The 26,890-nt window shown below is 38.3% G+C and overlaps 3 protein-coding genes across 4 annotated transcripts in view; 1 reads left to right on the forward strand and 2 right to left on the reverse strand.

Moving 5' to 3' along the window:
- Positions 1 to 393: 393 nt before the first annotated feature.
- On the reverse strand, positions 394 to 6,282 carry ppp1cc (protein phosphatase 1, catalytic subunit, gamma isozyme). The gene is made up of 7 exons (XM_042000359.1): positions 5,820 to 6,282; positions 4,786 to 4,917; positions 4,409 to 4,639; positions 4,089 to 4,193; positions 3,644 to 3,867; positions 2,702 to 2,836; positions 394 to 1,050 (listed from the first exon to the last, which is right to left on the reverse strand). Exons 1-7 carry the CDS (start codon positions 5,872 to 5,874, stop codon positions 961 to 963), a joined length of 972 nt encoding a protein of 323 aa, XP_041856293.1. The 5' UTR covers positions 5,875 to 6,282; the 3' UTR covers positions 394 to 960.
- A 3,459-nt stretch (positions 6,283 to 9,741) lies between these two features.
- Positions 9,742 to 12,381, reverse strand: myl2b (myosin, light chain 2b, regulatory, cardiac, slow). Its single transcript, XM_041999442.1, has 7 exons — positions 12,285 to 12,381; positions 10,816 to 10,908; positions 10,645 to 10,720; positions 10,360 to 10,464; positions 10,155 to 10,233; positions 10,034 to 10,082; positions 9,742 to 9,934 (listed from the first exon to the last, which is right to left on the reverse strand). Exons 1-7 carry the CDS (start codon positions 12,285 to 12,287, stop codon positions 9,830 to 9,832), a joined length of 510 nt encoding a protein of 169 aa, XP_041855376.1. The 5' UTR covers positions 12,288 to 12,381; the 3' UTR covers positions 9,742 to 9,829.
- A 9,007-nt stretch (positions 12,382 to 21,388) lies between these two features.
- The window catches only part of cux2b (cut-like homeobox 2b), an 83,264-nt gene continuing 77,762 nt past the window's right edge, over positions 21,389 to 26,890 (forward strand). For both annotated transcript variants that reach the window (XM_041999696.1, XM_041999697.1), the window contains exon 1: positions 21,389 to 21,828. In XM_041999696.1, the coding sequence (XP_041855630.1) occupies positions 21,766 to 21,828 (63 nt within the window). In that variant the 5' untranslated portion in view covers positions 21,389 to 21,765. The remainder of the gene's footprint in view (positions 21,829 to 26,890) is intronic.

Here is a 26,890-nt window from a genome sequence, read left to right on the forward strand (position 1 = left end):
AAAGAATATTTTAAGCACGAGAAAAACAACAGCATAGTATAAGTATAAATTCCAAGAAATCTTATCTAAAAGAAATTCCGTGCGTTAATGGCCGTGTGTGCGCATATATAAATATATATATATACATATATATATGTATATATATATATTAAACTGTGATATACAGGACACCAAACTAAAAACTAAACTTTGATATTCTGTATGTCAAAGTTTAATTTCTATAGTGTTGTCCCATGAAAAGATATAAATATTTGCAAAAATGCAAGGGGTGTACTCACTTCTGTGAGATATTGTGTGTGTGTAAATATATATATATATACACGCACAAAATTTATGCAACTATATAGAATAACTTTTCTGGACAAAATAAAGTTCCGATACCAATTTCCCCCATAAAATACACTCAAAGTTTATTAGAAAGATTTAGACATTACAAGAGTGCATCTTTATTCATTTACTTTAGCATGACCTGTTTAAAAATGTGATGCTGTATGTCAATCCAGCCAATTCCCTGACAATGACGGTAAATTAACTGTAAATAAAGTTTCCATAAGTAAACAGCTGTTTGACTTTCCTCATACTTTTATAGCCATTAATAACAATTACTGACAGTGGAAAAATTATGACAAATGAACTGAGACAAAAAAAACCTGGAAAAATTGTGCACAGCTTCAAACAAGGCATTCCTGTGCATAAGTAGCCATAGTGTTACATTTTTCCTGATTGAACAGTCATATGTGGCAAAAACGAGCTGCAAAATGGAGTGCAAAACACCTGAGGTTTTTCAAGGTGACATATCAATTTACCCCTGTGGACAAAAGAATAAAATACTTTGCTTTCATCAAATAGGAGTGGGCATCTTTTCAGTATTGGCAGCAGGAAAAATAACCAATCCTTCAAATGCAGAAGACGAAAGCAGGCCAGAGGAACGTTCTGGCCATTGGTTCCCCACCCGACCCTTTATTTCTTGGCTTGCTTGGTGACCATGTTGCGGGGAGGAGTTACAGGACGGCTGCCATTGGGCTTCTTCTTCTCAGCTGGTTTCAATATCTGCAAGTGGATTTAGGAAGTTAAAAATGTTTAACAGGACACCTTCAAACTGGTTGTAACATTACCGTAACAATATCAGACTACGACAAGGTATTTAGATGTGTGGTTATTGTTGATTGAAATTAAACATTTTTATTCTTCCTCCACAGACATTTCCAACACTTGTTTAGAATCAATTAGGATGCCATCTGACAAAATCAGCATACACGCTCACAAAGTCAAAGACAACAGCTTTGTTGGAATTTGGTTATTTCCACAAGCAATAAGATCACTCCCAGTGAAAAAAAGAAGCTTTCTTTTGATGTGAACAAAAGAACATCTAATTTCTAATCTAATCAAATAGGATAAAAACATAAAAGAACCTCTCCCTTGTTCACCGAGTGAGCAATAGTCTTTGTTCCAAAAATGTGTGTGGGAATTCGGATTTAAAAGCTATAAACATCAAACAACCTTTTCTGACCAGGACTAAAACCAAAATAATTACAAGTATGGTAGAATGAATCAAGCGTAAGTTATCCATGTGGTATTTAGAAGAGAAACCTGAAACACACATTCTGGAGATAAATAAAAGGTTACACTAAGGATATGCTCATATTACAGCTCACATTGTTTAATTGTGATTCAAAACATATCAGATTTTATGGTTCACAGTCATAACTTCAAGTACCTTGCATCTAGCTTTCATGTTACCGTGACGGCCTGCCTAAACTGCACATGTGCACAACATACCCTTTCCTTGTCTAAGAGTGAAAATGTCATATCTATGAGACCACTCTGACAATTATACTGAAAAGCACAATGTAGAAATACAAGTTATCAGTGAATTTGTAGTTGGCATTTAACGCTTAATGATAGCAAGCATTTGTCCAAAATAGCCAAGAAGTACAAGAAAAGCTAGACTGCTAGTTTTTACCGTGATGTTGTGGGGCGAGTTTATAATGACGACACACAACACACCTGTAAATGCAAATTATCCAATAAAATCTGATGAGTATTTTCACTTGTCATGGCCACATATCAGACAAGTACATATGATCTAAAGGCCCGCCTTTTTGATTTGTATGCTAGTCCGTTTGATAGGAAAGTCCACTTCGTTTGGGGAATTGGCTGAATGCACAAACGAATTCTGATTCGGATCAAAGAAGTGGACTTGGTCCGCCTACAAACGCAGGTGTTTGTCCATTTCAAGCAGACTACAAAACAAAGTGCAACGTGGGTTCAGCACACAGCATCGTGGATAAACACAATCTAAACATACGCCTGCATGGGGCAATAGGCAGCTCTGGATGGGAGGAACAGCTTGCGGTCAGACGTGAAAGAATTCTGTAGAAGTTCAGATAGAAATATGATCAACCCAAAAGACCGCTAGGATTTGCTGTAATGTGGTAGAGACCAAAGTTGTCCTACATTAACAAATAGATTGAGCAGTGTCTCGTCTTCACCTTCAGTAATTCTGGATGCAGCACTGCCTCTGGCCCAGATTGGGCCGAGTCTAGCAGACTATCCTGGTCTAAATGCACCCTAATACCACATACTGAACCTGATTTAAAAAGCAGAATTGATCTGATGTATGTGTCTAAAAGATGTGCCAATTTCCCAACTCATTTTAAAAGAAATAAATGCTTTAACTCAATAATGAAAGAAATATTACCTGGAAAGAGCACATGAGAGTCTCATCAACACTCATCATGGCACCGGCATTATCAAACTCCCCACAATAGTTAGGCGCTGAGAACAAAGTAACAAGCTGCCTCTTTGCAAAAAATTCATAGCCATCCTCAACAACCTGCAATGAGAAATGATAAAAACAAAAGACATGGTTAGGAGAGCATCACCTTAAAATAAAATCAGCTGTATGATGTAAAACGCGTAGTCTAGTGCAGTGGCTTCAAGATCAAGGATACTCAATTCAGTACTACGAGGGCCTCAGTCTTTGCTCCAACAGACCTGACTCAAATTAGTCATTGTGCAGAACTTCATGGGCTTTTGGATCCATTTGCTTTGTGTCAGATGTGTTGGAACAGAGATATATTGAAAACCTACAGGCCTGCGGCCCTCGCGGGACTGAAATGAGAAGCCCTGCTCTAGTTTATAATATGATTGATAGAGAACTCTTCATATCTTCATTATCAAAAAAGGATAAACACAACAACTGTTCTTCAAATACCACTTTTTTCATGTAATTCAATCTTCACTGATACTCAAGCTTTAAATATACACTATATATATAATTTATTTTTATTTTTTTTCCAAAATAGTCCAGTCAGACTGGACCTGTGGGCCCTTATCTTGCAACCTTGACTCACAGTGGATATCATAACTTTAAAGTCAGCTGTGACAATGATTAATCCTTTACTCTGATAAAAGTACAAAGTCATAAATTTACTATACAACCCCAATGATGCTTCCATTTTATGTTCCTACTCTCTAAAGAAGCTAAGAAATAGAAAGTATTAATGTACAGCTTGTGGATTTGTAGAAATGCTAAAAAAAAAAAAACTAAAAAAAAAAAAAAAACAATAAAGGCTGAGAAGCACTCTTCAACGTGTACAGCTGCAAACTGTCTTACAGAAACCGAGGTGACTGCGATTACCTGATGAGCGCGACAGATCAAATCCAGGTCATGCTTGTGCAGGAACTTGGCAACCACCTCTGAGCCGAATGTAAATGACACACCCCTGTCGTTCTCCCCCCAGCCCAAAACATCCTTGTCTGGGTCGGACCAGAGCAAATCACACAGCAGGCCCTGGTCGGGCACATCAGTGGGACGCATGATGCGTCTGATCTGCTCCATGGACTGAAGGTCAGGTGATAGTCCTAAATGCAACGACAAAGTAGTAGTACAAATAAACAGTCTAATACTGAGGTCAGCACCTATTACACGCAGGTAAACCAGACTGCAGAGACAGCATTTTGCAATGACAAATAAGAGTAGGTGACGTCAAAGTTGTACTCCTTTTGAAAAGCTGCACATTGGAAGTCACGATAATGGGTGAAAACATCAGCATTTTGAAATGTCATTAAAAACAGGAACTCACCTCCATGGCAGCAAAAGATCTTTTCATCAACAATTGCAGCAATAGGGAGACAGTTAAAACAGTCTGTGAAGGTCTTCCAGAGTTTGATGTTGTACCTTCTTTTACCTAAATCATCAAACAAGAAAGCATATTTTAATTCATGATTATGTTAAACGAAAAAGAACACCTTTTCTATTTCTGTACATAAATTAAGTTCCCCAAAAAGCCTAACAAGCCAAACAAAGGCTAAGTGAGGAGACAAGAGTCCAACTTTGCTTTTAGGTGTACACATAATAGGGCAAAACATAAAAGCATTATTAAATTAATTAGACATTACGCACACTCATCGTAGAAACCATATATTCTGTTGATTGAAGCACACTCGTGGTTTCCCCTCAGCAGGAAGAAGTTCTCAGGGTATTTGATTTTGTAGGCCAGTAGAAGGCAGATGGTTTCCAGAGACTGCTTCCCCCTGTCCACATAGTCACCAAGAAACAGATAGTTGCTCTCTGGAGGAAAGCCGCCATACTCAAACAGCCTCAGCAGGTCATAGTATTGCCCATGGATGTCACCTGCAGGACAGGAATATAGTTATGGGGGGAAAAAAAACAAACAAATAATGTCACACATTTTTTTTAAAAACTTCTGAATCATAATTCAATGTCAAATATGACAATGAAAATGCAAAATGTGTCATACACACAACATTGTCACTTACCACAAATCTTGAGAGGGGCCTCTAGCTCCAGAAGAATGGGTTGACTGAGAAAGATCTCCCTGGACTTGAGGCATAATCCACGAATCTCATTCTCCTGCAGCTGCACATTCTTGCCCGGCTTTGCTCCTCTGACTGCAACAAAAAAACACAAACAACCGTCAGCAGAAAGAAAAAAAAAACAAAACATTTAACACTGCTCAGCTAGGTCAATGCCAAGTACAGTATCTGTTTACAGAGGCTGTGTGGGACAAGCAATACAATAAACTGTACAGTGTTCCTGTGATGTGTAAAACATAATGTGTGACCCAGATAGTGTATGAATTTCAGCTGTACTGCCATTACAGAAATGCTTTCCAATATTCAATTTGGAAACTTACTAAAATGCCATATCAGCATTAAGACTAATGCACAATTTTTGACACCTAACAGTATGTAGTTCTCACTCTGACAGTACATATTTTGTAAGATACTTTATTTTATTTTTACCTACTGGATCACAAAATCTGACAAAACATGTTAAAAGATATACATGTTTGTGATAAAATATTAAACGCTTTGGTACCTTTGTGTTTGGAAACATAAAATAAATCGAATGGGAACAGTTAAAATTAGAAAGAAAGAGAAGTTTAAATTAGAAGAAAAGCAAGCAAGAGAGAAATTGGCAATAGCTGAAACCTCTAATCAGGTCACATCATCTCATGGGTCACAAAATTTTGTGCTACACTGGTATGCAGAATGTTAATGTGCGTGCCAGAGCACCGTGCTTTTAACCAACTTGTTTCGTGCCCTTCAGATATCCCAACACTCTAAATTAATAATTAAAAAGACAGTTGATAATAATGTGTGTGTGTGTATATATATATATATATATATATATATATATATATATATATATATATATATATATTCGTATGTGACAATATATTAGTCACATACCAAGATCAGTACACACATACTGTTTAGCTAGGTACCATTTCTAGTCACCGCTTGTTATAACATTAATAAAGCAGGCTTTTGTCACATTTAATAATTACCTTCTAAAAGACGTTGGATGATGCTGTCTATGTTGAGTTTGTCAACATCCGCCATTGCAGAGGTTTTCGTTTAAAAAATCAACTCAGTCAAATCTAGGTCTTGGCGTTAACGCACTTGAGAAAGCTAGCCCGCTAGCTATCCTACCATTAGCTACACTATTAGCTTCGCTTCGCTGATTTTCCGGGTGAGCGTAAACGATGTTGGTTTGACCCAGCTACTATTTTGAGGCTCGTTGACGATTTTGATAACCTAATAAGTTACTTATACATCGCGGAATTAAAAAAGAAGAAGGAGAGGGAAAAAAAAACATTCACGTCCAGCGTTGGCTTTTGTTAAGAAACGGGGACTTAGAAAAAATAAACGTCAACCGCACTAGCTGCTAGCCTGCGATGTTGTCTACTCTCTGCTGCTGCCGCACCTAGAAGAGCTAGCCAGCTGCTTCATGGATGCTGCTGCTGCTGTTAGCTACTCCGCTGCTGCCCTCTACTGTACTAGGTGGAGAATGAGAGGGAACTAGAAACGAGTGAAGGTGGAAAATAGTCGTCAAAAATAGAAACGTTTAATCGAGATGGTTTCATTCTCGGTTACATGGTAAACGAGGTTTCCATACCAAAGTGTATTATTTTAAATAAAAGATTAAGTAGATTATTGAAAAAGCTGTCTTCATAGAATACATTTTAGTGTTTAAAATCAAAGAATAGACAAGCATAAAGACCTGTATGCTATTTGATCTTTTTAGTTGATTCCATGGCCTTTAATAAAGTATTATTCTAAGGATGTGACATTTCTACGGTACTATTATAGAATTAGCAGGCGCAGTGTGTTATTTATTCATTTATTTAGTTACTCCTCCATTCATTCTTTCATTCATTCATACTTGTAAATATAGCAATTACTGTATTTTTCTGTGGCGAAAGATCATTATATACGTGTTAGTGCTATCGGTCTGCTCTGAAGGAGGCAGCAGCTTATTGCTAGGTAATTATGGAGCAGAGTAATTATAAATATATATTTTTAAAAAGCTATATCAAAAGAAACAATTTAACTAAACCTGTATGTAGTCTATTAAGTTAATTATGATATAATGAAATATCAAATTACATAATAACAATTCAAGTTTAATAGTAATGGGAAGAAAGATATATGGTTAATTAGGCTCATAATCATCCAAATTTAAAGTATAATACATACTGTGAGTTATTAGTCTAAAGTTTGACACACGTACTTCTTCATTTGGAATTAATAGCTATATATATATAAACCTATAGCTGATAACCAGTAATTTTTAAATTAGAAACAAAAGGAAATATGAATAGACACTTTACTGCCTGTAAATCTAAGTCTAAGAACTGAGCTCAAAGAGTTGAGGGTGCACTTTCTGGTTAATGAGTGGAAACTACTCCTTATAGCTAACAGACTTTCCTACATCAATTTTAAGGGGACACTGTTAGTCCTGCAACACCCTCCATTGATGTAAACAAAGAAATTTGCTGCTGCATTAGGTCTCGGAACTGTTGGTTCCCACTGTTTCTATAATGATGCACAGTCAGCAGAGGAAAAATACTTAAACCATTACATGCTGTTGAGTCGTTATTACTACTGAACGTGTTTTTCAGCTGGAAGCAAAGCCTTACACAGATGTTCTGGTGAAAAAGAAAGTACATGCTCATTTCAGAAGAATTAAAAAAAAAAAAAAAAAAAAAAAATAGACATCCCGGTCTTTATTAAGTCTTTAATTTTGGAAAAAACTATGTCAAAACAATATGTGAGATATTACACAGTTTCATGACATATTTTAGGAAAACCAAGCAAGGCAAGGCAAGTTTATTTGTATAGCAAATTCCACATACAAGACAATTAAAAATGCTTTACATAAAACACATAAAGCATTACAGCGGGGTGCTTTAAAACATATAAGAAATAAAATAAATTAGCATTTGTTGTGATAAAATGCATCAAATAGAAAGGTTTTTAAAGCTGATTTAAAACGGCTGAAAGTTTCAGCAGACCTGCAGTTTTCTGGGAGTTTGTTCCACATGTGAGGAGCATAAAAGCTGAACGCTGCCTTTCCTTGTTTACTTCTGACTCTGGGAACAGAAAGTAGACCTGATCCTGATGACCTGACCCTGGTTTATAACAAACCAGAAGATCCTGAATGTATTTTGGCCCTAAACCATTCAATGTTTTGTGAGCAGGATTTTGAAGTAATTTCTTTGACAGACAGGAAGCCAGTGTACAGATCTGAGGACTGGACTTATATGATCTACTTTCTTGGTCTTAGTGAGGACTGGAGCAACAGCGTTCTGGGCTAACTGCAGCTGTCTGATGGATTTGTTAGGGAGACCTGTGAGGACAGTGTTACAGTAGTCTAGTCTACTAAAGATAAATGTATAGACAGATTTTTCTAATTCCTGCTGAGTCATCAGTCCTTTAATCCTCGATATGTTCTTTAAATGAAAATAGGCCGACTTCACAACTGTCTTATTATAACTGTTAAAATTCAGGTCTGAGTCCATGACAACTCCCAGATTTCTGCCTTGGTTGTTAGTTTTGAACTTAGCTGTTTGAAGATGAGAACTGATTTTTAATCTTTCTTTCTTGGCTACAAAAACTATTATTTCAGTTTTGTCTTCATTTAACTGAAGGAAGTTCTGGCACATCAAGTCTTGAATTTGATTGATACAGTTGATGAGTGTTTGGATCAGACTGTAGTCTCCTGGTGAGATGGTTATGTAGATGTGTGTCATCAGCATAATTATGGTCATATATTTAGTTTTTTTTTTTTTTTTCATAATTTGATGTTGAACAGCAGTGGCCCCAGGATGGAGCCTTGGGGAACTTCTATTACAAATTTCAGTGTGTGAAATATCAAGTACACCTCATGATTCAACAATATTTTACAGAAATAACGTGAGGAATTGTTTTAGGTATGACTTTATCCGTCTCTTTCATCACTGTGAAGGAATGTTTGTCTAATCTTCATTAAAACATTAAGTCAGTTAATTGAGAGCAGTTGACATTCGTTTGTGCACAGCTCTCTTAACCTCAGTCAGGTTTATACCTGGACTTTGACTACTTTTTTCCTTTTCGGTCACTCTGTTGTAGATTTCCTTCTGCATTTTGTCCTGTTGCATGAAATAATTTGGGCCAAATGGTAGTTGTCAGGCAGATGGCCTGATTTCTGACTGAAGTATTTTGGTGGATGAGTTCATATGTAGACAACAGTGTAACTTTTTGTCTACTGTCACACATTAATGAGCTTATCACGGCCAACATGGGCTCAAATGTCTTGACTGAGGACTCCTTAAGAACTACTGACCTTTGATTTGGAGAATTCTCACATTGCTCTTTAAGTAATGGCTGCCCCAGACATTCATCTTTATTTTGGTCAAACTGTCTGAAGGACATTGTTCCAGAAGATTTCTGGTTTGTTCAGACCCAAGCACTTTTGTTTTTAATAGAGAAGTGTCTTTCTCCTGCAACCCCTCCAAACACACCATACTTGCTCATTCTTTTTCTGAAAGCACTGTCATGAATCGGCCATTGCTCACCTGCTCAAAGACAAAGTGAAAGGTAAACCAGGTCAACTCAGTAAACCAGTTAATATTATTCCAAGTCTTGACAATTTGAAGCTTGTAGTTGATTTGAAGCACTCTCTTATCTTCGGGGCATACTGAGTTTTTTTACAGACTGTCTCTGCATTTAGAATTAAAAGAGGGTGTATTTTCATGTATCTAGTATTACATTTGTTCGAAAATAGTTAGCTCTGATCATGGCCTGTGTTTCTGTATCTTATAAAAATATAAGTGGACCCTCATAAATGTTTTCTCCACTGATGCTGCCCTTTCCTTTTCATTATCTCTCATATTAATATGATATATTAATACATAATTAACACATTCATTGAAACTGAGATGCACTTTCAACTTTTTTTTATTTCTGCTCTAGTTTGTGTGATTGTGCACAAATCTGGACGCAAACATGATCCACAATCTCAGGGTGAACGAATCTATTCTTGGTCTTTGTCTTCACCGTGTGTTATGATGTGGACCAGGTTCTTGTAGTCTAGATTTCCTGCTACATCTGGGGGAAATGCCACAAACATCTGTTCCATCTGTAGATATGAAGAACAAATAAACAGGTCACATCTTAGAGTGAGTTTACAAAAGCTCAAAACTCCCACAGCTAATGTTAAGTAGGGGGCAGCACTGACCTCTTCAGCGGAGAATCTGTCGGCTTGAGTCGTCAGCATCTCAGTCATACTGTGAAAACAAAGCAAAGGTGAGCAGAACAGGAACTCACATGATCTAACTGAGCATTATGCTGTTACTCACAAGTCCTTCTTTAATGTCCCTGTTCCCTCAGGGTCGAAGACTTTAAAAGCATTCAGGATGGTCTCCTCTGGGTCAGCACCTGGTTGGAAAGGTGATGAAAATTTTAAAGCAAGTCAACGTCTTATTTGAGAGTATTTTTTTTAAAAACTTTGATTTACACATAAAATGAGCTGTTGTGTCAAGACAGCACATCCTAAAAATCCACCTTTTAGTTTCTCTCCAAACATGGTGAGAAAGACGGTAAAATTGATGGGTCCCGGAGCCTCCTTCAGCATGTCGTCAATCTCTTCCTGTTTGACGTTTAAACGTCCTGGAGAAGGATGGAGGAAAATTTGGAGCAAGAGCAAAAACTCATTGAAACTTGCTGGAAAATACCAGCACTAATAGTTTACATAAACTGAGCAGCATGTTTATTTTTGGAAACGGTGGTCCTGTGGGACCATCACCTCATATAAACCCACATGTAAACTCAAACAGAGACAGAGCTTACCTAAAGCAGCAAAAGTGTCTCTCAGGTCATTCTTGTCAATGAAGCCGTCTCTGTTTTGATCCATGATGGTGAAAGCCTGCAGAAGATTTACAGTTACATGCTGCGTCTGCACAGCGTGCACAGGAAGCAGTCACATAAGTGCTCAGATTCACTGTAAACGACAGCACTCACCTCTTTGAACTCCTGGATCTGGGCCTGTTCAAAGATGGTGAACACATTGGAACTGGCTCCCTCTGCTGCCTTCTTCTTTGCTTTCTTGGGCGACTGCAGGGTTGGAAAACATGGCAGTTAGATCCAACACTAATGCCGGTCATCACCCGGCTGTCTGCTTCAGCCTCCCTTGTTATCGGCTTTCCTGTCACACATGTGCCTCTCATAATGAGCAAATGATGAGCGAATCTACCAAGTGTGTGGGTATTAATTGCACAACAGGCAGTGTTTATCCCAGGGCACACATTTCATTATGAAGGATTACAAACACTGTCAGTTTGTTATGGAAATATTTACTGGAGTCTCTGATTTTATGAGGCCAAGCTTGGACAGGGTGTGCCCTCAGAAGGAAGGATTTTGTTGAGCTGTTTTACATATCTGTCAAGAAAAAAAATGCAAAAGGAGATGAAGTGTGATGACAACACGTTTCTTGGATTCATGGGACTCTCAACAGCTGGTTTCTAAACCTTGCAGTGCATTAGTTTATATATTTAGAGACCTCTTGGATCCAGTTTTATTTGTTTCTTTATTTTTTAAAGGGTTCATGTTCTCACTGGAAATATGCCAGCATTTTACTGGTTGAACCAGTAAAGCTTGACCTTCTACCCAGCACCTGTTGCTCTTTTGTCTTCTATTCTCTTCCGCTCTCCTTTGTCTCTTTTCATTCTATCTCTTTTCACTACTTGCCCCTTTTTAAAAAAAACATTTATTTTAATCCCCTCTCTTCATTTCCATTTCTTCTCCTCTTCTTTGCTGTCCTAATCTAGTCCCTCCTCTCATTGTTTCCTATTCTCCACCCTTTTGTCTTCCCTAATCCTTTTCTCTTTTCCTCACACCGCCTTATACCTCCTGTTTCCCTTCTTCTAATCTCATCTCATCATTCCCCTGCACCTTTTCTCACGTTTTCTGTCCTCTTCTTCGACTCATCTCCCTTTTGCTGTTTCTCTTTCCTCTTTCCTTTTTTCTTTCATCCATCTCTCATCTACTTTTCTCCAGGTATTTCTTGTTTTTTTTTTCTTCAACCCTTCTTTGATAATATCTCACATAGAATATTATTAAAAGTAGACATTGAAGGGATAAAGCTTAAATCTGTTTTCATCTTTTTTCTTTTTCATCTCCTCTCCTAGTTAGTTTGTGGCTTATTAAATATAATCAGTAAGTTGTCGATTGAGCATCTACAGTACTGTCCTATTGATCAAGTTGTTTTCTTTAAAATCTGTATTCAGTGATGTCAGTATCGGTATTCATAGACATAGACTATGTTGATTAATTAGGACTAGTAGAGCTAGATGTATAATTAATCAAAAGAGACCACAAATCACTCAATAAATATGTTATACACTCCATAAACACATTAACCATGCAGCACAAGTAGAGTTTCTTCTCACTTTGGTGGAAAAGCACCGACAATGAAATCTGTGTCCACTCACCATGGTTTAGTTGTAGCTGGATGGGAACCAAGCTTTGTCCTTGCTGCTTTATGATGGAGCACCACACAAAACAAGGGCTAGATATACTGACCCCTTTCTCCTCTACCGTATAATAGCGCATGCTTATGGACTATTAATACCCCATGCCTTCTTTAGGCAGAGACACAGGTAAAGAGGACTATTGTCTCTCTGCCACCAGCCTCCATTGTCTGAGTTCATGAGATTTAGGGATAATAGCCAAACATACATACCCCATTACAGAGGCCCCAGAATAACAACAGGACATAGCTGTGGCTCAGGAAGGACAGTTGGGTTTGTGACTGACAGTTGCACTTGATGGGATCCATCATCCAGCTGTCCTGTTAGTGCTCCGCAAAGACCGAGGCTATGCTCTGATGGGAACTTGTTCTTAGTAGCACGATAAACGGAACTGTTAGCCAAAGCTTTCTGAGCCCCAGTAAGACCTGCTCATAAACAGCGTGCCATGCTGTGGAAAACATTAGCAGGAAATCGTGTTCATATGATGCATCAGCAAGGTTATATAGTTTATTTTTCTTTCCTATTGTTAAAAGATGACAGTGAAAAATAAAAAGAAGGTGCTGATGAATAGGTGTACATTATCACCTTATCAATTGTACTGCTTTAGTTAAACCAAAATTCAACTAAAAGTAAAACCTTTCAATGCATTAATTATTTGTGTTCCTTCAGGATTTGAGCATATTTAAATAAATACTGTTTTGTTAAATAAAGAGTCTGGGGTTTACTTTAAGTGAGCTACCACTGATATAGAACAAACTGTGAGTGATTTATTGCCCTTTTAACACATGCAGCCCATATTTAGAGGGATCAAAAGCAATTGCACACTACATATTTATTGGCAGCAAAATGTTTGAAGTTTATCCATCAAAAAGCTCACATGTGGTTAATAGAGAGTTGACATTTAGAATAAGGCAGAGATGTGCGTCAATATGAGGAGCTCAGAGGTGACACAGGGGAAGAAGACTAGTGAAATTAAAATGAATGTCTAATGAAATGACTGAAGGAGGTAAGAATGCCACATGACGATGCCTGTGTTGGCTTGGCCATTTGGGCATGTATGTCTGTCAGTGGAGCTGGCACATGGATGCAATGGGATAAATGCAGAGTACTGAAGGAGCATTCTGGTGCTCTGGTTCAGCCAAATGCCTCATTATGTATTACACAATATTCAGAGATTCCTACACATACAGCCTAATACAGTCTTTAGATGTCAATACTATTGAGCTTCAATCCACTCACTTATATAAGTGTGTGACCACAACCAGCAAAATATTTTTAAAGTTAAACAGAGGTGGTATTTTTTACTTCATTCAGCAAATAAAAACATATTCTAAATTATTAATTTCTGTATAAATTTTCTGTTAGAGGAATGCAAACCTAATTTTTGGTTGGTTACAGGACCATAACTCACAGACATGGCATACTGGAACATTGACATTGTTAGGTGAAGAGCTAGCAAGTTTTACTTATAACGTATTGCAAAACTGTACCAAAGCGCGATATTTGGCCATAGAGACAATATTACAGATTGGTGACATAATATGACAGAACAGAAAAGGCAGGAGGCAGAATGATGCTGTTTACCAAGATTTAATCCAGAGCTCAAAACAGGAACCAAGACATGACATGGATAAACATAAGGACCTGACCGGGAAGAACTGAAACCATAAGGTATGTGTACACAGGGGAACAAATTGAGAACAGATGAAGTGAATCAAAATCAAACCAGGTGAGCTAATGAGCCAGGGACAGAAAACACAGCACATGAGGGAAAACTGAACATGACAAAACCAAAAACCCAAACCATGATCGAAACAGAAACTAAACATGACAAAAACCAGAAATATAACCAAAATCATGACAGTACTAAAACACGACAAAACCCCGAAAACCTAACCCATAATCATAACAGAAACTAAACATGACCAACACCAGACTATGAACCAAGATCAAAATATGCCAAACCAAAACAGACAAAACCCAAACACTAGAAATAAGACTGTGAAACATGACAAACTCAGGGATAAAAGTTCAAGGTTTCTTTATTAATACTAGTGGGTAGATTAGTTTTGCAGAAACAATGGTAGCATGTGGCTTTTCCTAACAAAACAAAAACACACTGAACCTAACAAGACAGGTACTTGACTGAGTGACAAAAACAAAAGTGCTCATTGTTCCGCTATCACAGTAAAATCATAATAAAATCATAAATTAAATTAAAATTATTAAAAGCAAGATAAGGTAACAGTTACCTTGCAGATTTCATGCATAGACACAGGAGAAAAGAAATGTTTTTAACTACATTTGGTGAAATTTTAATCTCCACTCGCAGTTTGTTCCACTTATTTATAGCGTAACAGCTGCTTCTCCATGTTTAGTCTGGATTCTGGTCTGGACTAGCTGACCAAAGTCTTTGGATCTAAGAGCTCTGCTAGGTTTATATTCTCTGAATATGTCACAGATGGATTTTGGGCCTAAACCATTCTGGCATTTGTAAACTATCAGAAGAATTTTAAAATCTATTCTGTGACTGACTGGAAGCCAGTGTAAAGATTTCAAAACTGGTGTGATGTGTTCAGATCTCTTAGTCCTGGTTAAAAATCCAGCAGCAGCATTTTGTATGAGCTGCAGATGTTTAATGCTCTTTTTAGGAAGTCCTGTTAAAAGACCATTACAGTAATCAAGCCTACTGGAGATGAATGCATGGATGAGTTTCTCTTGGTCTTTCTGGGAGACTAAACTTTTAATTCTGTTGATGTTTCTGAGCTGGTAAAAAGCTTCTTAGTGAAGCTTTGATGTGGCTGCTGAAAGTCAGACCTGAGTCTATCAACACTCCAAGGTTACGAACTTGGTCGGTGATTTTAAGAGCCCGAGTCTCCACGTGTTTATTAATGCTGACCCACTTCTCTTTGCTACCAAACAGAATAGTCTTAATTTTGTCTTCATTTATTAGTAGAAAATTCTCTCTGAACCAGGTGTTTATTTGCTCCAGACACTGACACAGTAAGTCTGTAGGGCTGCTGTCGCTGTGGTGACAAAGACACGTAAAGTTGTGTATCATCTGCATAACTGTGATAATTAATGCTAAAGTTCTGTAATATTTGACGCAAAGGGAGCTAAAAGTTGAACAAAAGAGGTCCAAGGACTGGCCCATGGGGGACTCCACAAGTCATGGCCACTCACTAGATTCATAGCTGCCGATCGTAAAAAAATAACTCTGGCCTTCTAAATAAGACCTGAACCAATGAAGTAACCAGGTGTTGGGCCAATACATGCCGACAGACTCAGTTCAGAAAATCTTTGCATTATTTTTCAAGTCTCTAGAACTTTTCTGAAGGAAAATAACAGCATTCTCATAAAAGATATTTAATTCATTGGAAGTTTTGATGATGATGATGGAGACCCGTGGGTAACACTTGGGACAAATGTGATCCTACAACCCCAATTCCAAAAACACTGGGATGCTGTATGAATTGTAAATAAAAACAGAATTCAATGATTTGCACATCTTATAATCCTGTATTTTATTCCCAATAAAACATAAACAACATATCAGCCATTGAAACTAATGGCAACACATAAAAAATGGAACAGAGTCAACAAAAAGTTGGAAAAGTCATTGACACACAAACAACTGAAGGGGCAGTTGACAACTAATTAGGTTATAGATACTCATGATCGTGGGAGCCCTCTTGTGACAATGCATTGAAAACAAATCAGATTTTCTGCTGGAATCACTGCATGGACTAAGGAACATTTTGAGAAATCACCGTCTGTGAACACAACTCACCCTGAAATCCACAAGTGCAGATCAAAGATCTGTCATGTAAAGAATAAGCAAAATGTGAAACTGATCCAGAAACACCGCCGTCTTCTCTGGGCCAAAGTTTATTTAAAATGTTCTGAAGCAAAGTGGAAACCTGTTCTGTGGTCAGATGGATCAACATTTGAAATTCTTTTTGGAAACCATGGACGCCGTGTCCTGCAGACTAAAGAGGAAAGGGAGCACCCAGCTTGTTATCAGTGGATGTTTGGTTCAAAAACCTGCATCTCTGATGGTATGGGGTTGCGTTAGTGTCTATGTTGTGGGCAGCTTCAACATCTGTGAAGGCTCAATCATATCTGTCTCGATGACAAATAAAAAGCAGCTAGAATCCTGGATCAGACCAGAATGGCAAAACATTCCTTTCCTAAACTCCAGCAACTGGTCTCCTCGCTTCCCAGACATTTACAGACAGTTGTTAAAAGAAGAGGGGGTGCTACACAATGCTAAACATCACCCTGTTCCAAATTTGTTAAGGGATGTTGCTGCCATCAAATTTAAAATGAGCTAATATTTTCCTTGAAATAGTAAAAATGCCTCAGTTTCAACGATATGTTGTTAGAGGTCTGCAATACATCAAGATTCGGTATCGATCCGATACCAAGTAATTAAAGGGGCTAGTATTGTCGATATTGATTCTTTTAGTCAAAATTTACACGTTAATGCAAAGTTAATGCAAAGAGGTTAATCTGTGCAAGTCATGCATTCATTTTTTAACACATGAACAAAAAAGTTGTAGTATTGTTTGGCAGAGAAAGTCTTTGATCATATGGAAATAGTCTTTAGTTAATTACTTACGCTGTATTAGAAATCCAAATTTCTCTGCATTATCTTGTGGAGAGAAGCAGATTTTGGGTATGTAGGTGTCTAATTAATAAAAATTATGACCATTTTCAAGCCTTACATTAAAGTACTGATATTATAGTATGGTATGGATATTATCAATATTTGAATCCATCTACCCACCACTATTGTTTATGTTCTATTGGGAATAAAATATGAGTTTAGGAAAGTTGTAAATCGTTGCATTCTGGTTTTATTAACATTTTACACAGTGCGTCTAATTTTCTCATGATTTTCATTAAAGCTTTTAGGGACCCCCGTCTGTCCTGCTGATGCAGATGTTCTCACTATTCACAGGTGGTCATCAGCATATTGATTTCCAGTTACTTTTCCCAAGTGGAAGCAAATCATACCAGAGATGTGTGATGAGATCTTCTCACAGTTAAGGGCCAAGGATTCTGGTTTTTTCTTTGATTTGTCATGTCTGTATGACTGAAGGAGTTTTGTCCTGTTGCAGACTCCTCCCTCTTTGCTTTCAATAGTCATTTACCCCGTTTGTCCACTAGATTGTGCTCGTAACCCACAATATTCAATACCTAACCCTGAATCATCTGTAGTTTCTTCATTGCTGTGTGAGCTTGATATTTAATCCTAGAAATCATTTTCTTTGTGTTTTACTGTTTTCATTCAAATGGGCAGGAACTTATCTCCATCATGCAATAAAAGGGGTGTTTAATTATGATGTAATTCAGATTTATATTTTCAGTTTAATAAAAATTAAATGGTCCAATAATCAGCTAACTGACTCAAAAATGACTTTAAAACAGAGTGCAGATGCATTGTGGGGATTCATTGCACGTTTGTTTACAAAGTAATGTAAAGAAAGACTGACATCTTTAGCATTAACTGTAAGGGATTAGTTGCATTGTTTAATCCAAAGGGGGGGAAAAAATAAAAAAAAGACTTCAAGACTTAAAATAAATACTTCAGGTTTTTTTAATGAATTATATGTTTGTCAGATTAAATTATGGTTTAATAAAAGATAACTGGAATCCACGTGTGAACCTGCTCAGCTCACATTTGGACTAATTGTAGAAATTTGTTTACTAAAGTAACCAAGGTATGGGATTTGTTTGTATGACTGTGACTTCAGTAGTGCTTTTTACTCCATAAAATCACAAAATAAACTTAGAAAAACCTGCAGTAATTCATCAGAAAAGAGACATTTCATTAAATATTAACATCAGCATTTTTATAGAAACGGAGTCACTCAAACATTTTCATCCTTACGACCTCATCAAAACACTGATTTTAATGCTCCTGGATAATTTCCCCTCTGCGAGCACGGTCCTCATTTGAAGTAACCACTCGCTATCATTTAGATTAGGCTTTTTTTGAGTATTAATTTGAGTGGGGTGACAAGGTCACTGGAAGAGTCCCGCAGTGCTTTGTTGATGAGGGCGGTGAATGCGAGGTCAAGATTATATTCAGAACTAGAGAGTTGATTGAGGCCATTAGATTCAGCGATATTTCATGGGGCTGAGTGTGGATTCAGGAGCATTAACAGACAAAGTGTTGGTGCCTGGTGGTTAAGATTGTGGGTTTAATTCCCACCTGGGTCCCTGCAAAGCTGGGGTGATCTACATTCCTGTTTAACCAGAGCACAAACTTTCCCATCTCACTCCTGGAAATGTCTGGTTTAAAAGTTTTCATCTGATTTTCAGGTACTAAAACTTTCATGTCATCAGGTTATTAGCTATTTAGACAAGAGCCCAAAGTTAGGGCTTCAGAGTGTTCATTGTGTTCACTTTGTCATGACTCGGCAATTATTGTCAATAAGAATGCAAATACCTGCTTATAAATAAACACACAGTTATAAAAAATATAGTAACTCTCTTTTAAAACTGTAATTTTATGTATCAGGACATAATAAAGCCCTTGTTGGGTCAGGTCTGGTCCTCATTTGGTCCTTTCCAAGTCTTAAAATGAGGTAATTACATCTCAGATGAGCAACAACATGCAACACATTACACCCACATGACATATTACGCCTCGTCACCCTTCATTTAGCCAAAATTAAGCCAAAATGCAGAAGCAGAGTGTGAAAAACTGAGTCCACTCTTACTGTTTCCATGGAAATTGGGAGAATGAGTAGCAGCCAGGTGCAGCTAATTAAATGTACTTGATTAACTGATCGTCAGCAAGTGTGACCACCTCTGCATGTAGAAGCAAAAGTTTTGTCAGTTTGTTGTTGTGGAGCATTCAGGCCTGTCAAAGTGGAAAGACATCAGCAATGATCTTAAGAAAGCAGTTTTTGCCGATCATCAAACAGGCAAAGGTTAAAAGACCATTTCCAAACAATTTGCAGTCTATTATTATAACAATGCTCAAGGAAATGACAAAACTCCAACAGCTACATCTCAGACTCTCCCAGCTTCAGTTAGCATGTTAAATATTAATGCTCATCACAACAGTTTAATTAGAAAAAGACTTAACAAATATAGGTTGTTTAAAGGGGTTGTAGTTGCTGTACCCTCTGAAAAGAGCATGGCAGCACAGCTTGGGTTTGCAAAATTGCATCAGAACAAGCCACAAGATGCTTGGAACATCCTTCAGACAAATGAGACCAAACTGGAGATGTTTGGTCATAATGCACAGTGAATGTGGTAAAAATCAAACAGCATATCAGCACAAACATCTCATACCAACTGTCAAGCACGGTGGTGGAAGGATGGTGATTTGGGCTTGTTTCACAGCCACTGTCGACCTATCCAACAGCTATCCAACAGCTATCCAACAGCTAAAGCTCGGCCTAAATTGGAATATATAACAAGATACCAGAAAAAAAAAAAAAAAAAAAAGTGATCAGTGGTGCAATGATCAAGTCAAATATCCTGACCCCAACCAGACTAAAATACTGTGGTGGGACGTTAAAGGAGCTGTGAATGTCCACAAACACCCCTGAACTCATACACTCCTTATTTAAACTTAGCTTTGGTTTAATAAATGATGACACATGTCACATGTTGTTTTCATCTGATTGTTTCATTAAGGCTGATATTCACTAGATTATTTTATTATATCATGTGTAAAGCCTTTTCTTTTTCACATGGCTGCACTGATGACAGTTGCACTGTTTAAATGTTCATAAATGCTACATTTTAGACTGCACATATTTGGAAATGTGGCCAAATAGGGGAACTAATAGAGTTTCTTAAATCTAACAGTTATATTACTCATGCCTCAATGAGTTAAAAAAATTAAAAGCCCCTCTAAGTCTTTTATGGCTTAACTGTGGTTTTATGATGCGTCATACCATTCTTATTACATTTAAATCCAAGATTTTACTCTCACCCTAGAGCCATAAAAAATGCAATAAGCAAAACTTTTAATAATCTTCCTTTACTTTCCCCTTTGGTGTTTGTCTGTGGCAGAGGTATATGTCGCTGTCCCTCGAGGGGCTCAGAATATGACTCGTGAGAATATTATTTTCTGCCTGGGACTGATTTTCATAAAGGATCTCAACTACAACCTGCTGTTCACTGTGAATCATGTGCACAGGGATCGGCATGTAAAACGTGCATGGTTCAAGTCATTGGTTTTGATGGATACTGTCACTTAGCGATGATGGTATAGAGAGATTAATTAATGGAGGAAATCACATGCTCATCTGCACATTACTCTGGACATGTGTGGTGTCAGCAGGGGGAGCACTTGGCACCAGTGTTGGAGCTGCACAGCAGTACAGTGGTGTGCTCCTTGACCAAAGGAATTAGTTACTTTAAGACAAACAAAGAGCACCCTTATGCTTTATTAAGTTAGAAAGAGTCGATTTTGTGACAGTTTAACTCTGGTCAAGATGTGCACTGTAAAAACTGGCAGTTTCTAAACAACTAGATTTTGCTCCAATCTAATTTTGAATGCAATGTTGGTATGAACACTCAAATAAAGTAGTCAGACAGTTTAAAACAAACACACACACACACACACACACACACACACACACACACACACACACACACACATATATATATATATATATATATATATATATATATATATATATATATATATATATATATATATATGAGACATCTGGACATAAATGGGCTTTAGAAAAACTATCTGAAATAATCAAAATAAAAAAAAAAACAAATTGCAAATTATGTAAGTTTATTATCACTATTATCTACTATTATCACAAGTGTAATTTTTCCTTCATACGCTCACAATAACATTTGGACTTTATTTCTTATTAACATAACAAGAAAGACATGCAGAGTAAGTCATCCTTATAATAGTTCATTACATGTATTGATAATGTAGCCTATTCTAATTTGCCAATCTGCCTCTAATTATAACGTCCCATGTGCTTCTGCAATAAACACGGCAAAAAAGTAGGCTTGGCTAAATTCCCAGAACTCAACTAATCTACACATCATCTCCTTCCTTTTTCCAGACGGTATTGATCAACCTCGGGCTTTACGTCAGTATTGATAACTTTGCCAAAGCAAAATCAAGTGCAATTGTCCAGTTAATGTTGCGAAAGGAGGCTCGGACACATTTACCTCTTCAGTTTTTAAAGAGTCGGGCAGTTCGCCAAAAAAAAAACTGTCCACTTTTTCTTTTTTCTTTCTTTTTTCCCGTCTTACTTCCACGTTTTAAAACATGTTGGCAGACTTGTCAAACACATCGGTGGACTTTCGTGTTAAGTCTGTTGATTACTTTTCTTAAAAAAAAAAAGTGGGACCGGTGATCGTAAACGTTTAACGAGGGGGAATCCAGCCCACATATTTATTGCAGCCGCTGAAAAAAATCTCCTCAATATCCCCCAAGATGGCCGCCGATGTAGGATCGATGTTTCAATATTGGAAGAAATTTGATCTACGGCGGCTTCAGGTTAGTGCTATTCTCACCTTTCTTGGCGTATTTTTCCAGCGGTATGTCTTGTTACTGTGCTCCGGTGTGTGTTAACGCGTTTTTGGGCGAAGCAAGACGAAAGCTAGCGGTGTTTGCATTGATAGTTATTAGAAATTGATCCCTCTCCTGCCTTTGTTCAGTTCAATCATTGATCAGCGGTGGAGCGACCGTGGAGCAAGCACAGCCTCTGTTAGCCACACCGATCTGGGATCAGCACCGCGGACAGCAATGGTGTTTACACGCATTAGCTTCTCTGCTTTTTTACTCTTTATTATCCACAAGCACGGCTGTTGCTTAGACGTACGGAAACTTTTAATGCGCCTCTGAATCGCTGTTTCTTGGACATAGACTGTAACTTTTTCACCCAGCTTAATGTTTTATGCGGTTTGTGTCGACAGCCGATGCTTTTGCTGCTGCATCTCTCAGTAGGCTGTGGTACAATTTTTCCACATTTTTCTCCCCATAGAAGAATTTGGAAGTTTTATTTGTGATCTGGAAAGTTTATTTGGTGGACGCTAAACCGTTGTGCGCGGACATTAAATGATGAATTATCTCCTACAGTACAGACTGTAAATGTCGTCGCTGATAGTTGTTCAGAGATGATGTTTTTAAGCTTTTAAACGATGAAGCGCTGGACTCTAATGTAGCTGGCAGCAAAAAAAATGTCTGTGAATTATAGCGTGGAGAATGTGGCAGGTGAGCAGTTTGTTTGTATCACAGCCATAACATGTACATTTAGGCTACGTTTAGTCCCATTAAAAAGCATGCCAGCTCCGAAGCCAGAAAGCCGAAAGTTGAATTAAACCACAATGCTGACAGGCTTTGTGCTTGGAGCTCTGCAAGCAAACGCTGAAATCAGGTTGGGAAAGCTAAACGCTGTTTTCACTGTCCACTGCCCCCCCTCAGCACCGCCACCACCCCGTCCTCCCACACCCCCCCACCTCTCGCGCTCTCTCTCTTGAAGCCGCATAGGGCTGCTCGGCCGGAGGGGGGGCTGTGTAATTGTATTCCCCGCTAATGTTTGTAAATCAGCCTCGGCCGGCGCAAGGGCACCGTCTCTGCCGTTTGACTGATGTTCTGTAACATGAGAAATGACAGCAGCGTGGCAGCCCGGCTCCCGCGGAAAAGAGGAGCAGAAATCAGACCTGGTGGCTCTCGGTTGTCTCGTGCTGGTCGGGTGTTATTCCAGCTCCCAGCCGCTGGACCTCTCTCCCTCTCATCCAGGCTGGGATCCACAGGGGCGAGGGAGCTATTGTTGTTACGTCCTCTCTGCTTCACCCCAGCTTTTATAATCCTGTCTAACATTTATGATGCACACATGCAAGGTTTTTTTTCCCCCTTTATAATCTGACTCAGTAGACCAGGAGCTAAATCCAAACCGCTTCAGGATGTCCGACTGTCATGAGCAGTGATGTTGGGGTTTATTCTAGAGATAAAAAAGATAGCTTAAGGCGTTTAATCAGGTGAAAATAAATCAGTATACCTGTAGAAAACTAATAACTAATAGTCGTGCTCTCCTAAACCACCTCATATCCCCATTAAATACACCACTTTGATTGAGCTTGCTATAAAAAAAAATCAGCTTTAGAACATTTTTCATCATTTTTATTGATAAATCATTTTTCCAATCACAGATTTTAGATTATATAATGTGATATTGCAAACTACAGGTAAATGCTTGGCTGAGTTTGCAAACGGATGATTTAAACTTTAATCAAATGCCTTTATAGAAAAACACTTATTAGTCTACAAAGTATTTCACAAAGTTAATGTCATGACTTTGTTTAGTATGGAAAAATGGAAAAATAATTAAGTTTGTTAGTGTTAACTCATGTCTATGTGTGTTGACTCTTGAGTTACAAAACAATCAAATTCCTTATCAGAAATTCTGTTTATTTTACACTTAAAGCAGAATCTTAGCGGCAGTATCTCTGGTAAAAATTCTTGCAGATTTCTGGTTGTAAACATGCCAACAACATGAATGACCTCTGCTACATGTGTCAGAATTCAATGAATTCACTTACTCCTTGTTCAGTCATGGTTGGAGCCAGTTTGGGGGTGTAAAATCATTACAGCTGTTTTGCCACATATGCCCACATAAAGCAGCGTTCCTGCTTCTTCTGAGGCCATCTGTGAGCTATTTATTGTAGCGCAGTTCACGCCGGAGCATTTATTTTCTCATTACAAGTTATTATTTCAGCAAACTGAGTGTGCAGTTTTTTAGTGTTTGTGCAGTAGATTTTGTGCCCGTGAGTTGCACAGGATGAATAATTCACCTGCCAGCTGATGAAAAGAGGGCATGGAAAGTGTGAAGCGCTGAGGTGGAGTGACCTTGGTTCCTGCTGGCTGCAGGTCACCCGGCCGTTGCTGTGGTAATCATTCACACCAGCCAGATGGCATTTCCGTGGGCGAGCATGAAAAGGACGGGTCAGGGTCTGTCCTGTCTGCCAGGTCCTGCCAGGCTCGGAGACTATTCGCGGGCCAATGTGTTACAGCATTCAGGCTGGGAGGGGGGTTGACTTTGGACAAAATAATAATCAGACAAGGTGCAACTGTAGCCGTGTGATTTTATTAAATCCTTATTAAGAAAAGGATGTTGTTACAGTAGACCAAACACTTGACTTGTTTTTGAATTCTAAAAACTTGGATTCTCTGCCTTCTCCACAAGTTACTTTAATCCCTCTGTTGTTTTTAACGATGTTGCAACGCTGCGCTCATACGGAGAAATAATGCTCCCTGTTTCTTACTAGTCGTTCAGCCTTGTATCCAGTTTCTCTTTCGCGAATCTAAGAGGCTGTGGGGTTTTAGATCAGGAACAAAAGCTTGTGATTGTACTACATTTAGCATGACTCAGTTGCTCTGGTGTCAGCTCTAATCCACACACAGAGACAACAGTATTGCCAAACAGTGAAATTGCTTTGCAGCCTGTGAGCCTGGCTGCCTCTGCTGCCAGCCTGCTCGCTGTGCTGTTTGCCAGCAGCTCCTCAACACACACACACACACATACACACACACATAGCAACCCTGCAATCTCAAATTGGCTGTGAAAATCAGTCTCTGTCTCCCTTTCATTCATGCTTTCACATATTTGTTTGCTGATATTGTTAATGTTGCATGCATCAGTTTAATCTCATTGTGTTGGAGAGTAAGGGACTCAGATGTTTTATTTATCGTAATTACTGTATCATTTCATTCATATGCTGTTATAGATAAAAAAGGATTTAAAGATGACCTCCACAGTGGGGGCTATATGAGCTCATTATCTCGTTTTTTTTCTAGATTTGTGTTCTGTTTGGTCTTTCAGATCTCCGGCAGATTAAATGATGCATTAATACGTAAATGCCACCCCACTCTTGATCGCCTCCTATATAAACATTTTATGCTAGGCGAATGGATGGGTGGGGCATCCTGTCATGGTCCCCACATCTTTCAGGTTGCTCCTGTTTTTTTTTTGTTTTTTTTTTTTTAACAGGACTATCTGGGGCAAATTGAGATGTGAAATCCAGGAGCCACAACCCCGGTGCATAAAACGCAGGGAACATTAGAGAGCGAGAGGAGTGAAACAGACTTGAGCATTAAGCTGTTTAACCTCTCTGTGTAGCATTAGTGGTAGAGACTTCAAAGCAGATGCTTCGGCGTTGGGAGCAGAATGACAAATAGGTTTAGAGACAGCTACGGTGAGCATTCACACAAGAAGACTAGGCCTGTCATTAATGTCAGCTTAATCACTTTGACCTTCCTTCAAGTTGATTTCCATACCTATCCAATCATTTTTCCTTGCTCGTGTTCCTGTTTGCAGACTACTGTATGTGCTGCTGTTTGATAAGCCTGGAAGTGATGATGATGCTGTTTATATCAGCATCTGTTGACAAGAGATGTTCTTAAAAGCTGTAACATTAAAGATTTGGTTCATGCAAATTATGAGAAGAAAAAAAACACATTTTCTTCTTTCCTCTTGACATAAAGGTTTAGAGATATTTTCTTTGCCACAGTGTTATGACGACTGCAGGTTGCTTTCCTGTCTTCTGCATCAAGTTTCTTTCACCACAGTTTTTAGCATCTTTAGCTCCCAAATATCACATATTTTAATCTCTTCTCAGCTCAGGGAAAACGTTAACCTCTTCTTGGCTGGGCCTATTTTCTCTGCCTTGTGTTCAAAATGACGTACCCAACATAAATGAAGAATATCTTCACAACTTCAAGGGTTGTATGTATAATCTTATTCTCAAACAAATGCTGAGACGTGAGATTACCACAGAAGTGTCAGTCAAGATGTGTTGATGTAGGGTAAGTTCACCTTCAGCACAGCAGAAGATTTAAATGGTAATCTTCCCCTAAAAGAAAACCACATAACTTCCAAGGAAAACCAGAAGATAGCAGCCCACCTCTTCTAGGAATGAGTAATGTCAGATGAGGAACTGTAAAAAAGTAGAAGCTAAAAAAGTGAACCTGAGCAGTTTCCCAGATGTTTTAATAGAGGCGTTACACAGGTAAATATCTCAGGAAGCTCCCAGTCAATGTTGATGATCAACAACTCTGAGTTAGGAGAATGGAGGGATAGCCCCAGATTCACCTAAGAAACATCATGAGGACCCAGAAAGAAGCGAAGCCTCAGATATGATATCATAGGAAGAGAATACTTCACTGTAAAACCTTTATCTTCATGGAAACTACCAGGACCTTCATGATTCATTTCAAACAAAGGCAGAGTCATAGGAGGAAAACATGTGAGATTTTTAGAGCTGGAACGAAAGTTTTGACAGGAAAAAGTAAGACATGACTTGGTCTTAGTCTTAGACTCTGTCTGCTAGCTCAGAACTTTTGTCCCACCGTGATGAGACAGACATCTTTGTAATCAGCAGTCTCTGCTTTCACCTTGTTTATGTGGAGAAATTAGCAGAAGCTCTAATGTGGACAGTGCTGTTCTCATGTTTTGTTACATTCCCATATAATTGCTTGAAGTTTGAATGTAGTTTAGTTTTGGATGCTAATGCCCGATTTTTAATTATTATTTTTTTTTTTGCTGAGTTTCTTTCTGTGA

This window comes from Melanotaenia boesemani, chromosome 11 (assembly GCF_017639745.1).
Source record: "Melanotaenia boesemani isolate fMelBoe1 chromosome 11, fMelBoe1.pri, whole genome shotgun sequence".
Classification (NCBI taxonomy): Eukaryota; Metazoa; Chordata; class Actinopteri; order Atheriniformes; family Melanotaeniidae; genus Melanotaenia; species Melanotaenia boesemani.

Bases quoted from the DNA above. Each gene is read 5' to 3' on its own strand.
- ppp1cc (XM_042000359.1), bottom strand. From the start codon at position 5,874: ATGGCGGATGTTGACAAACTCAACATAGACAGCATCATCCAACGTCTT. The intron at 4,918-5,819 runs GTAATTATTAAA...TTTTTGTTGCAG, and splicing joins CATCCAACGTCTTTTAGAAG to TCAGAGGAGCAAAGCCGGGC. The intron at 4,640-4,785 runs GTAAGTGACAAT...CCTGTCCTGCAG, and splicing joins GGCCCCTCTCAAGATTTGTG to GTGACATCCATGGGCAATAC.
- myl2b (XM_041999442.1), bottom strand. The intron at 10,234-10,359 runs GTGGATTTTTAG...CTTTCCAACCAG, and splicing joins GTTTGGAGAGAAACTAAAAG to GTGCTGACCCAGAGGAGACC. The intron at 10,083-10,154 runs GTGAGTAACAGC...TTGTTTTCACAG, and splicing joins GGGACATTAAAGAAGGACTT to TATGACTGAGATGCTGACGA.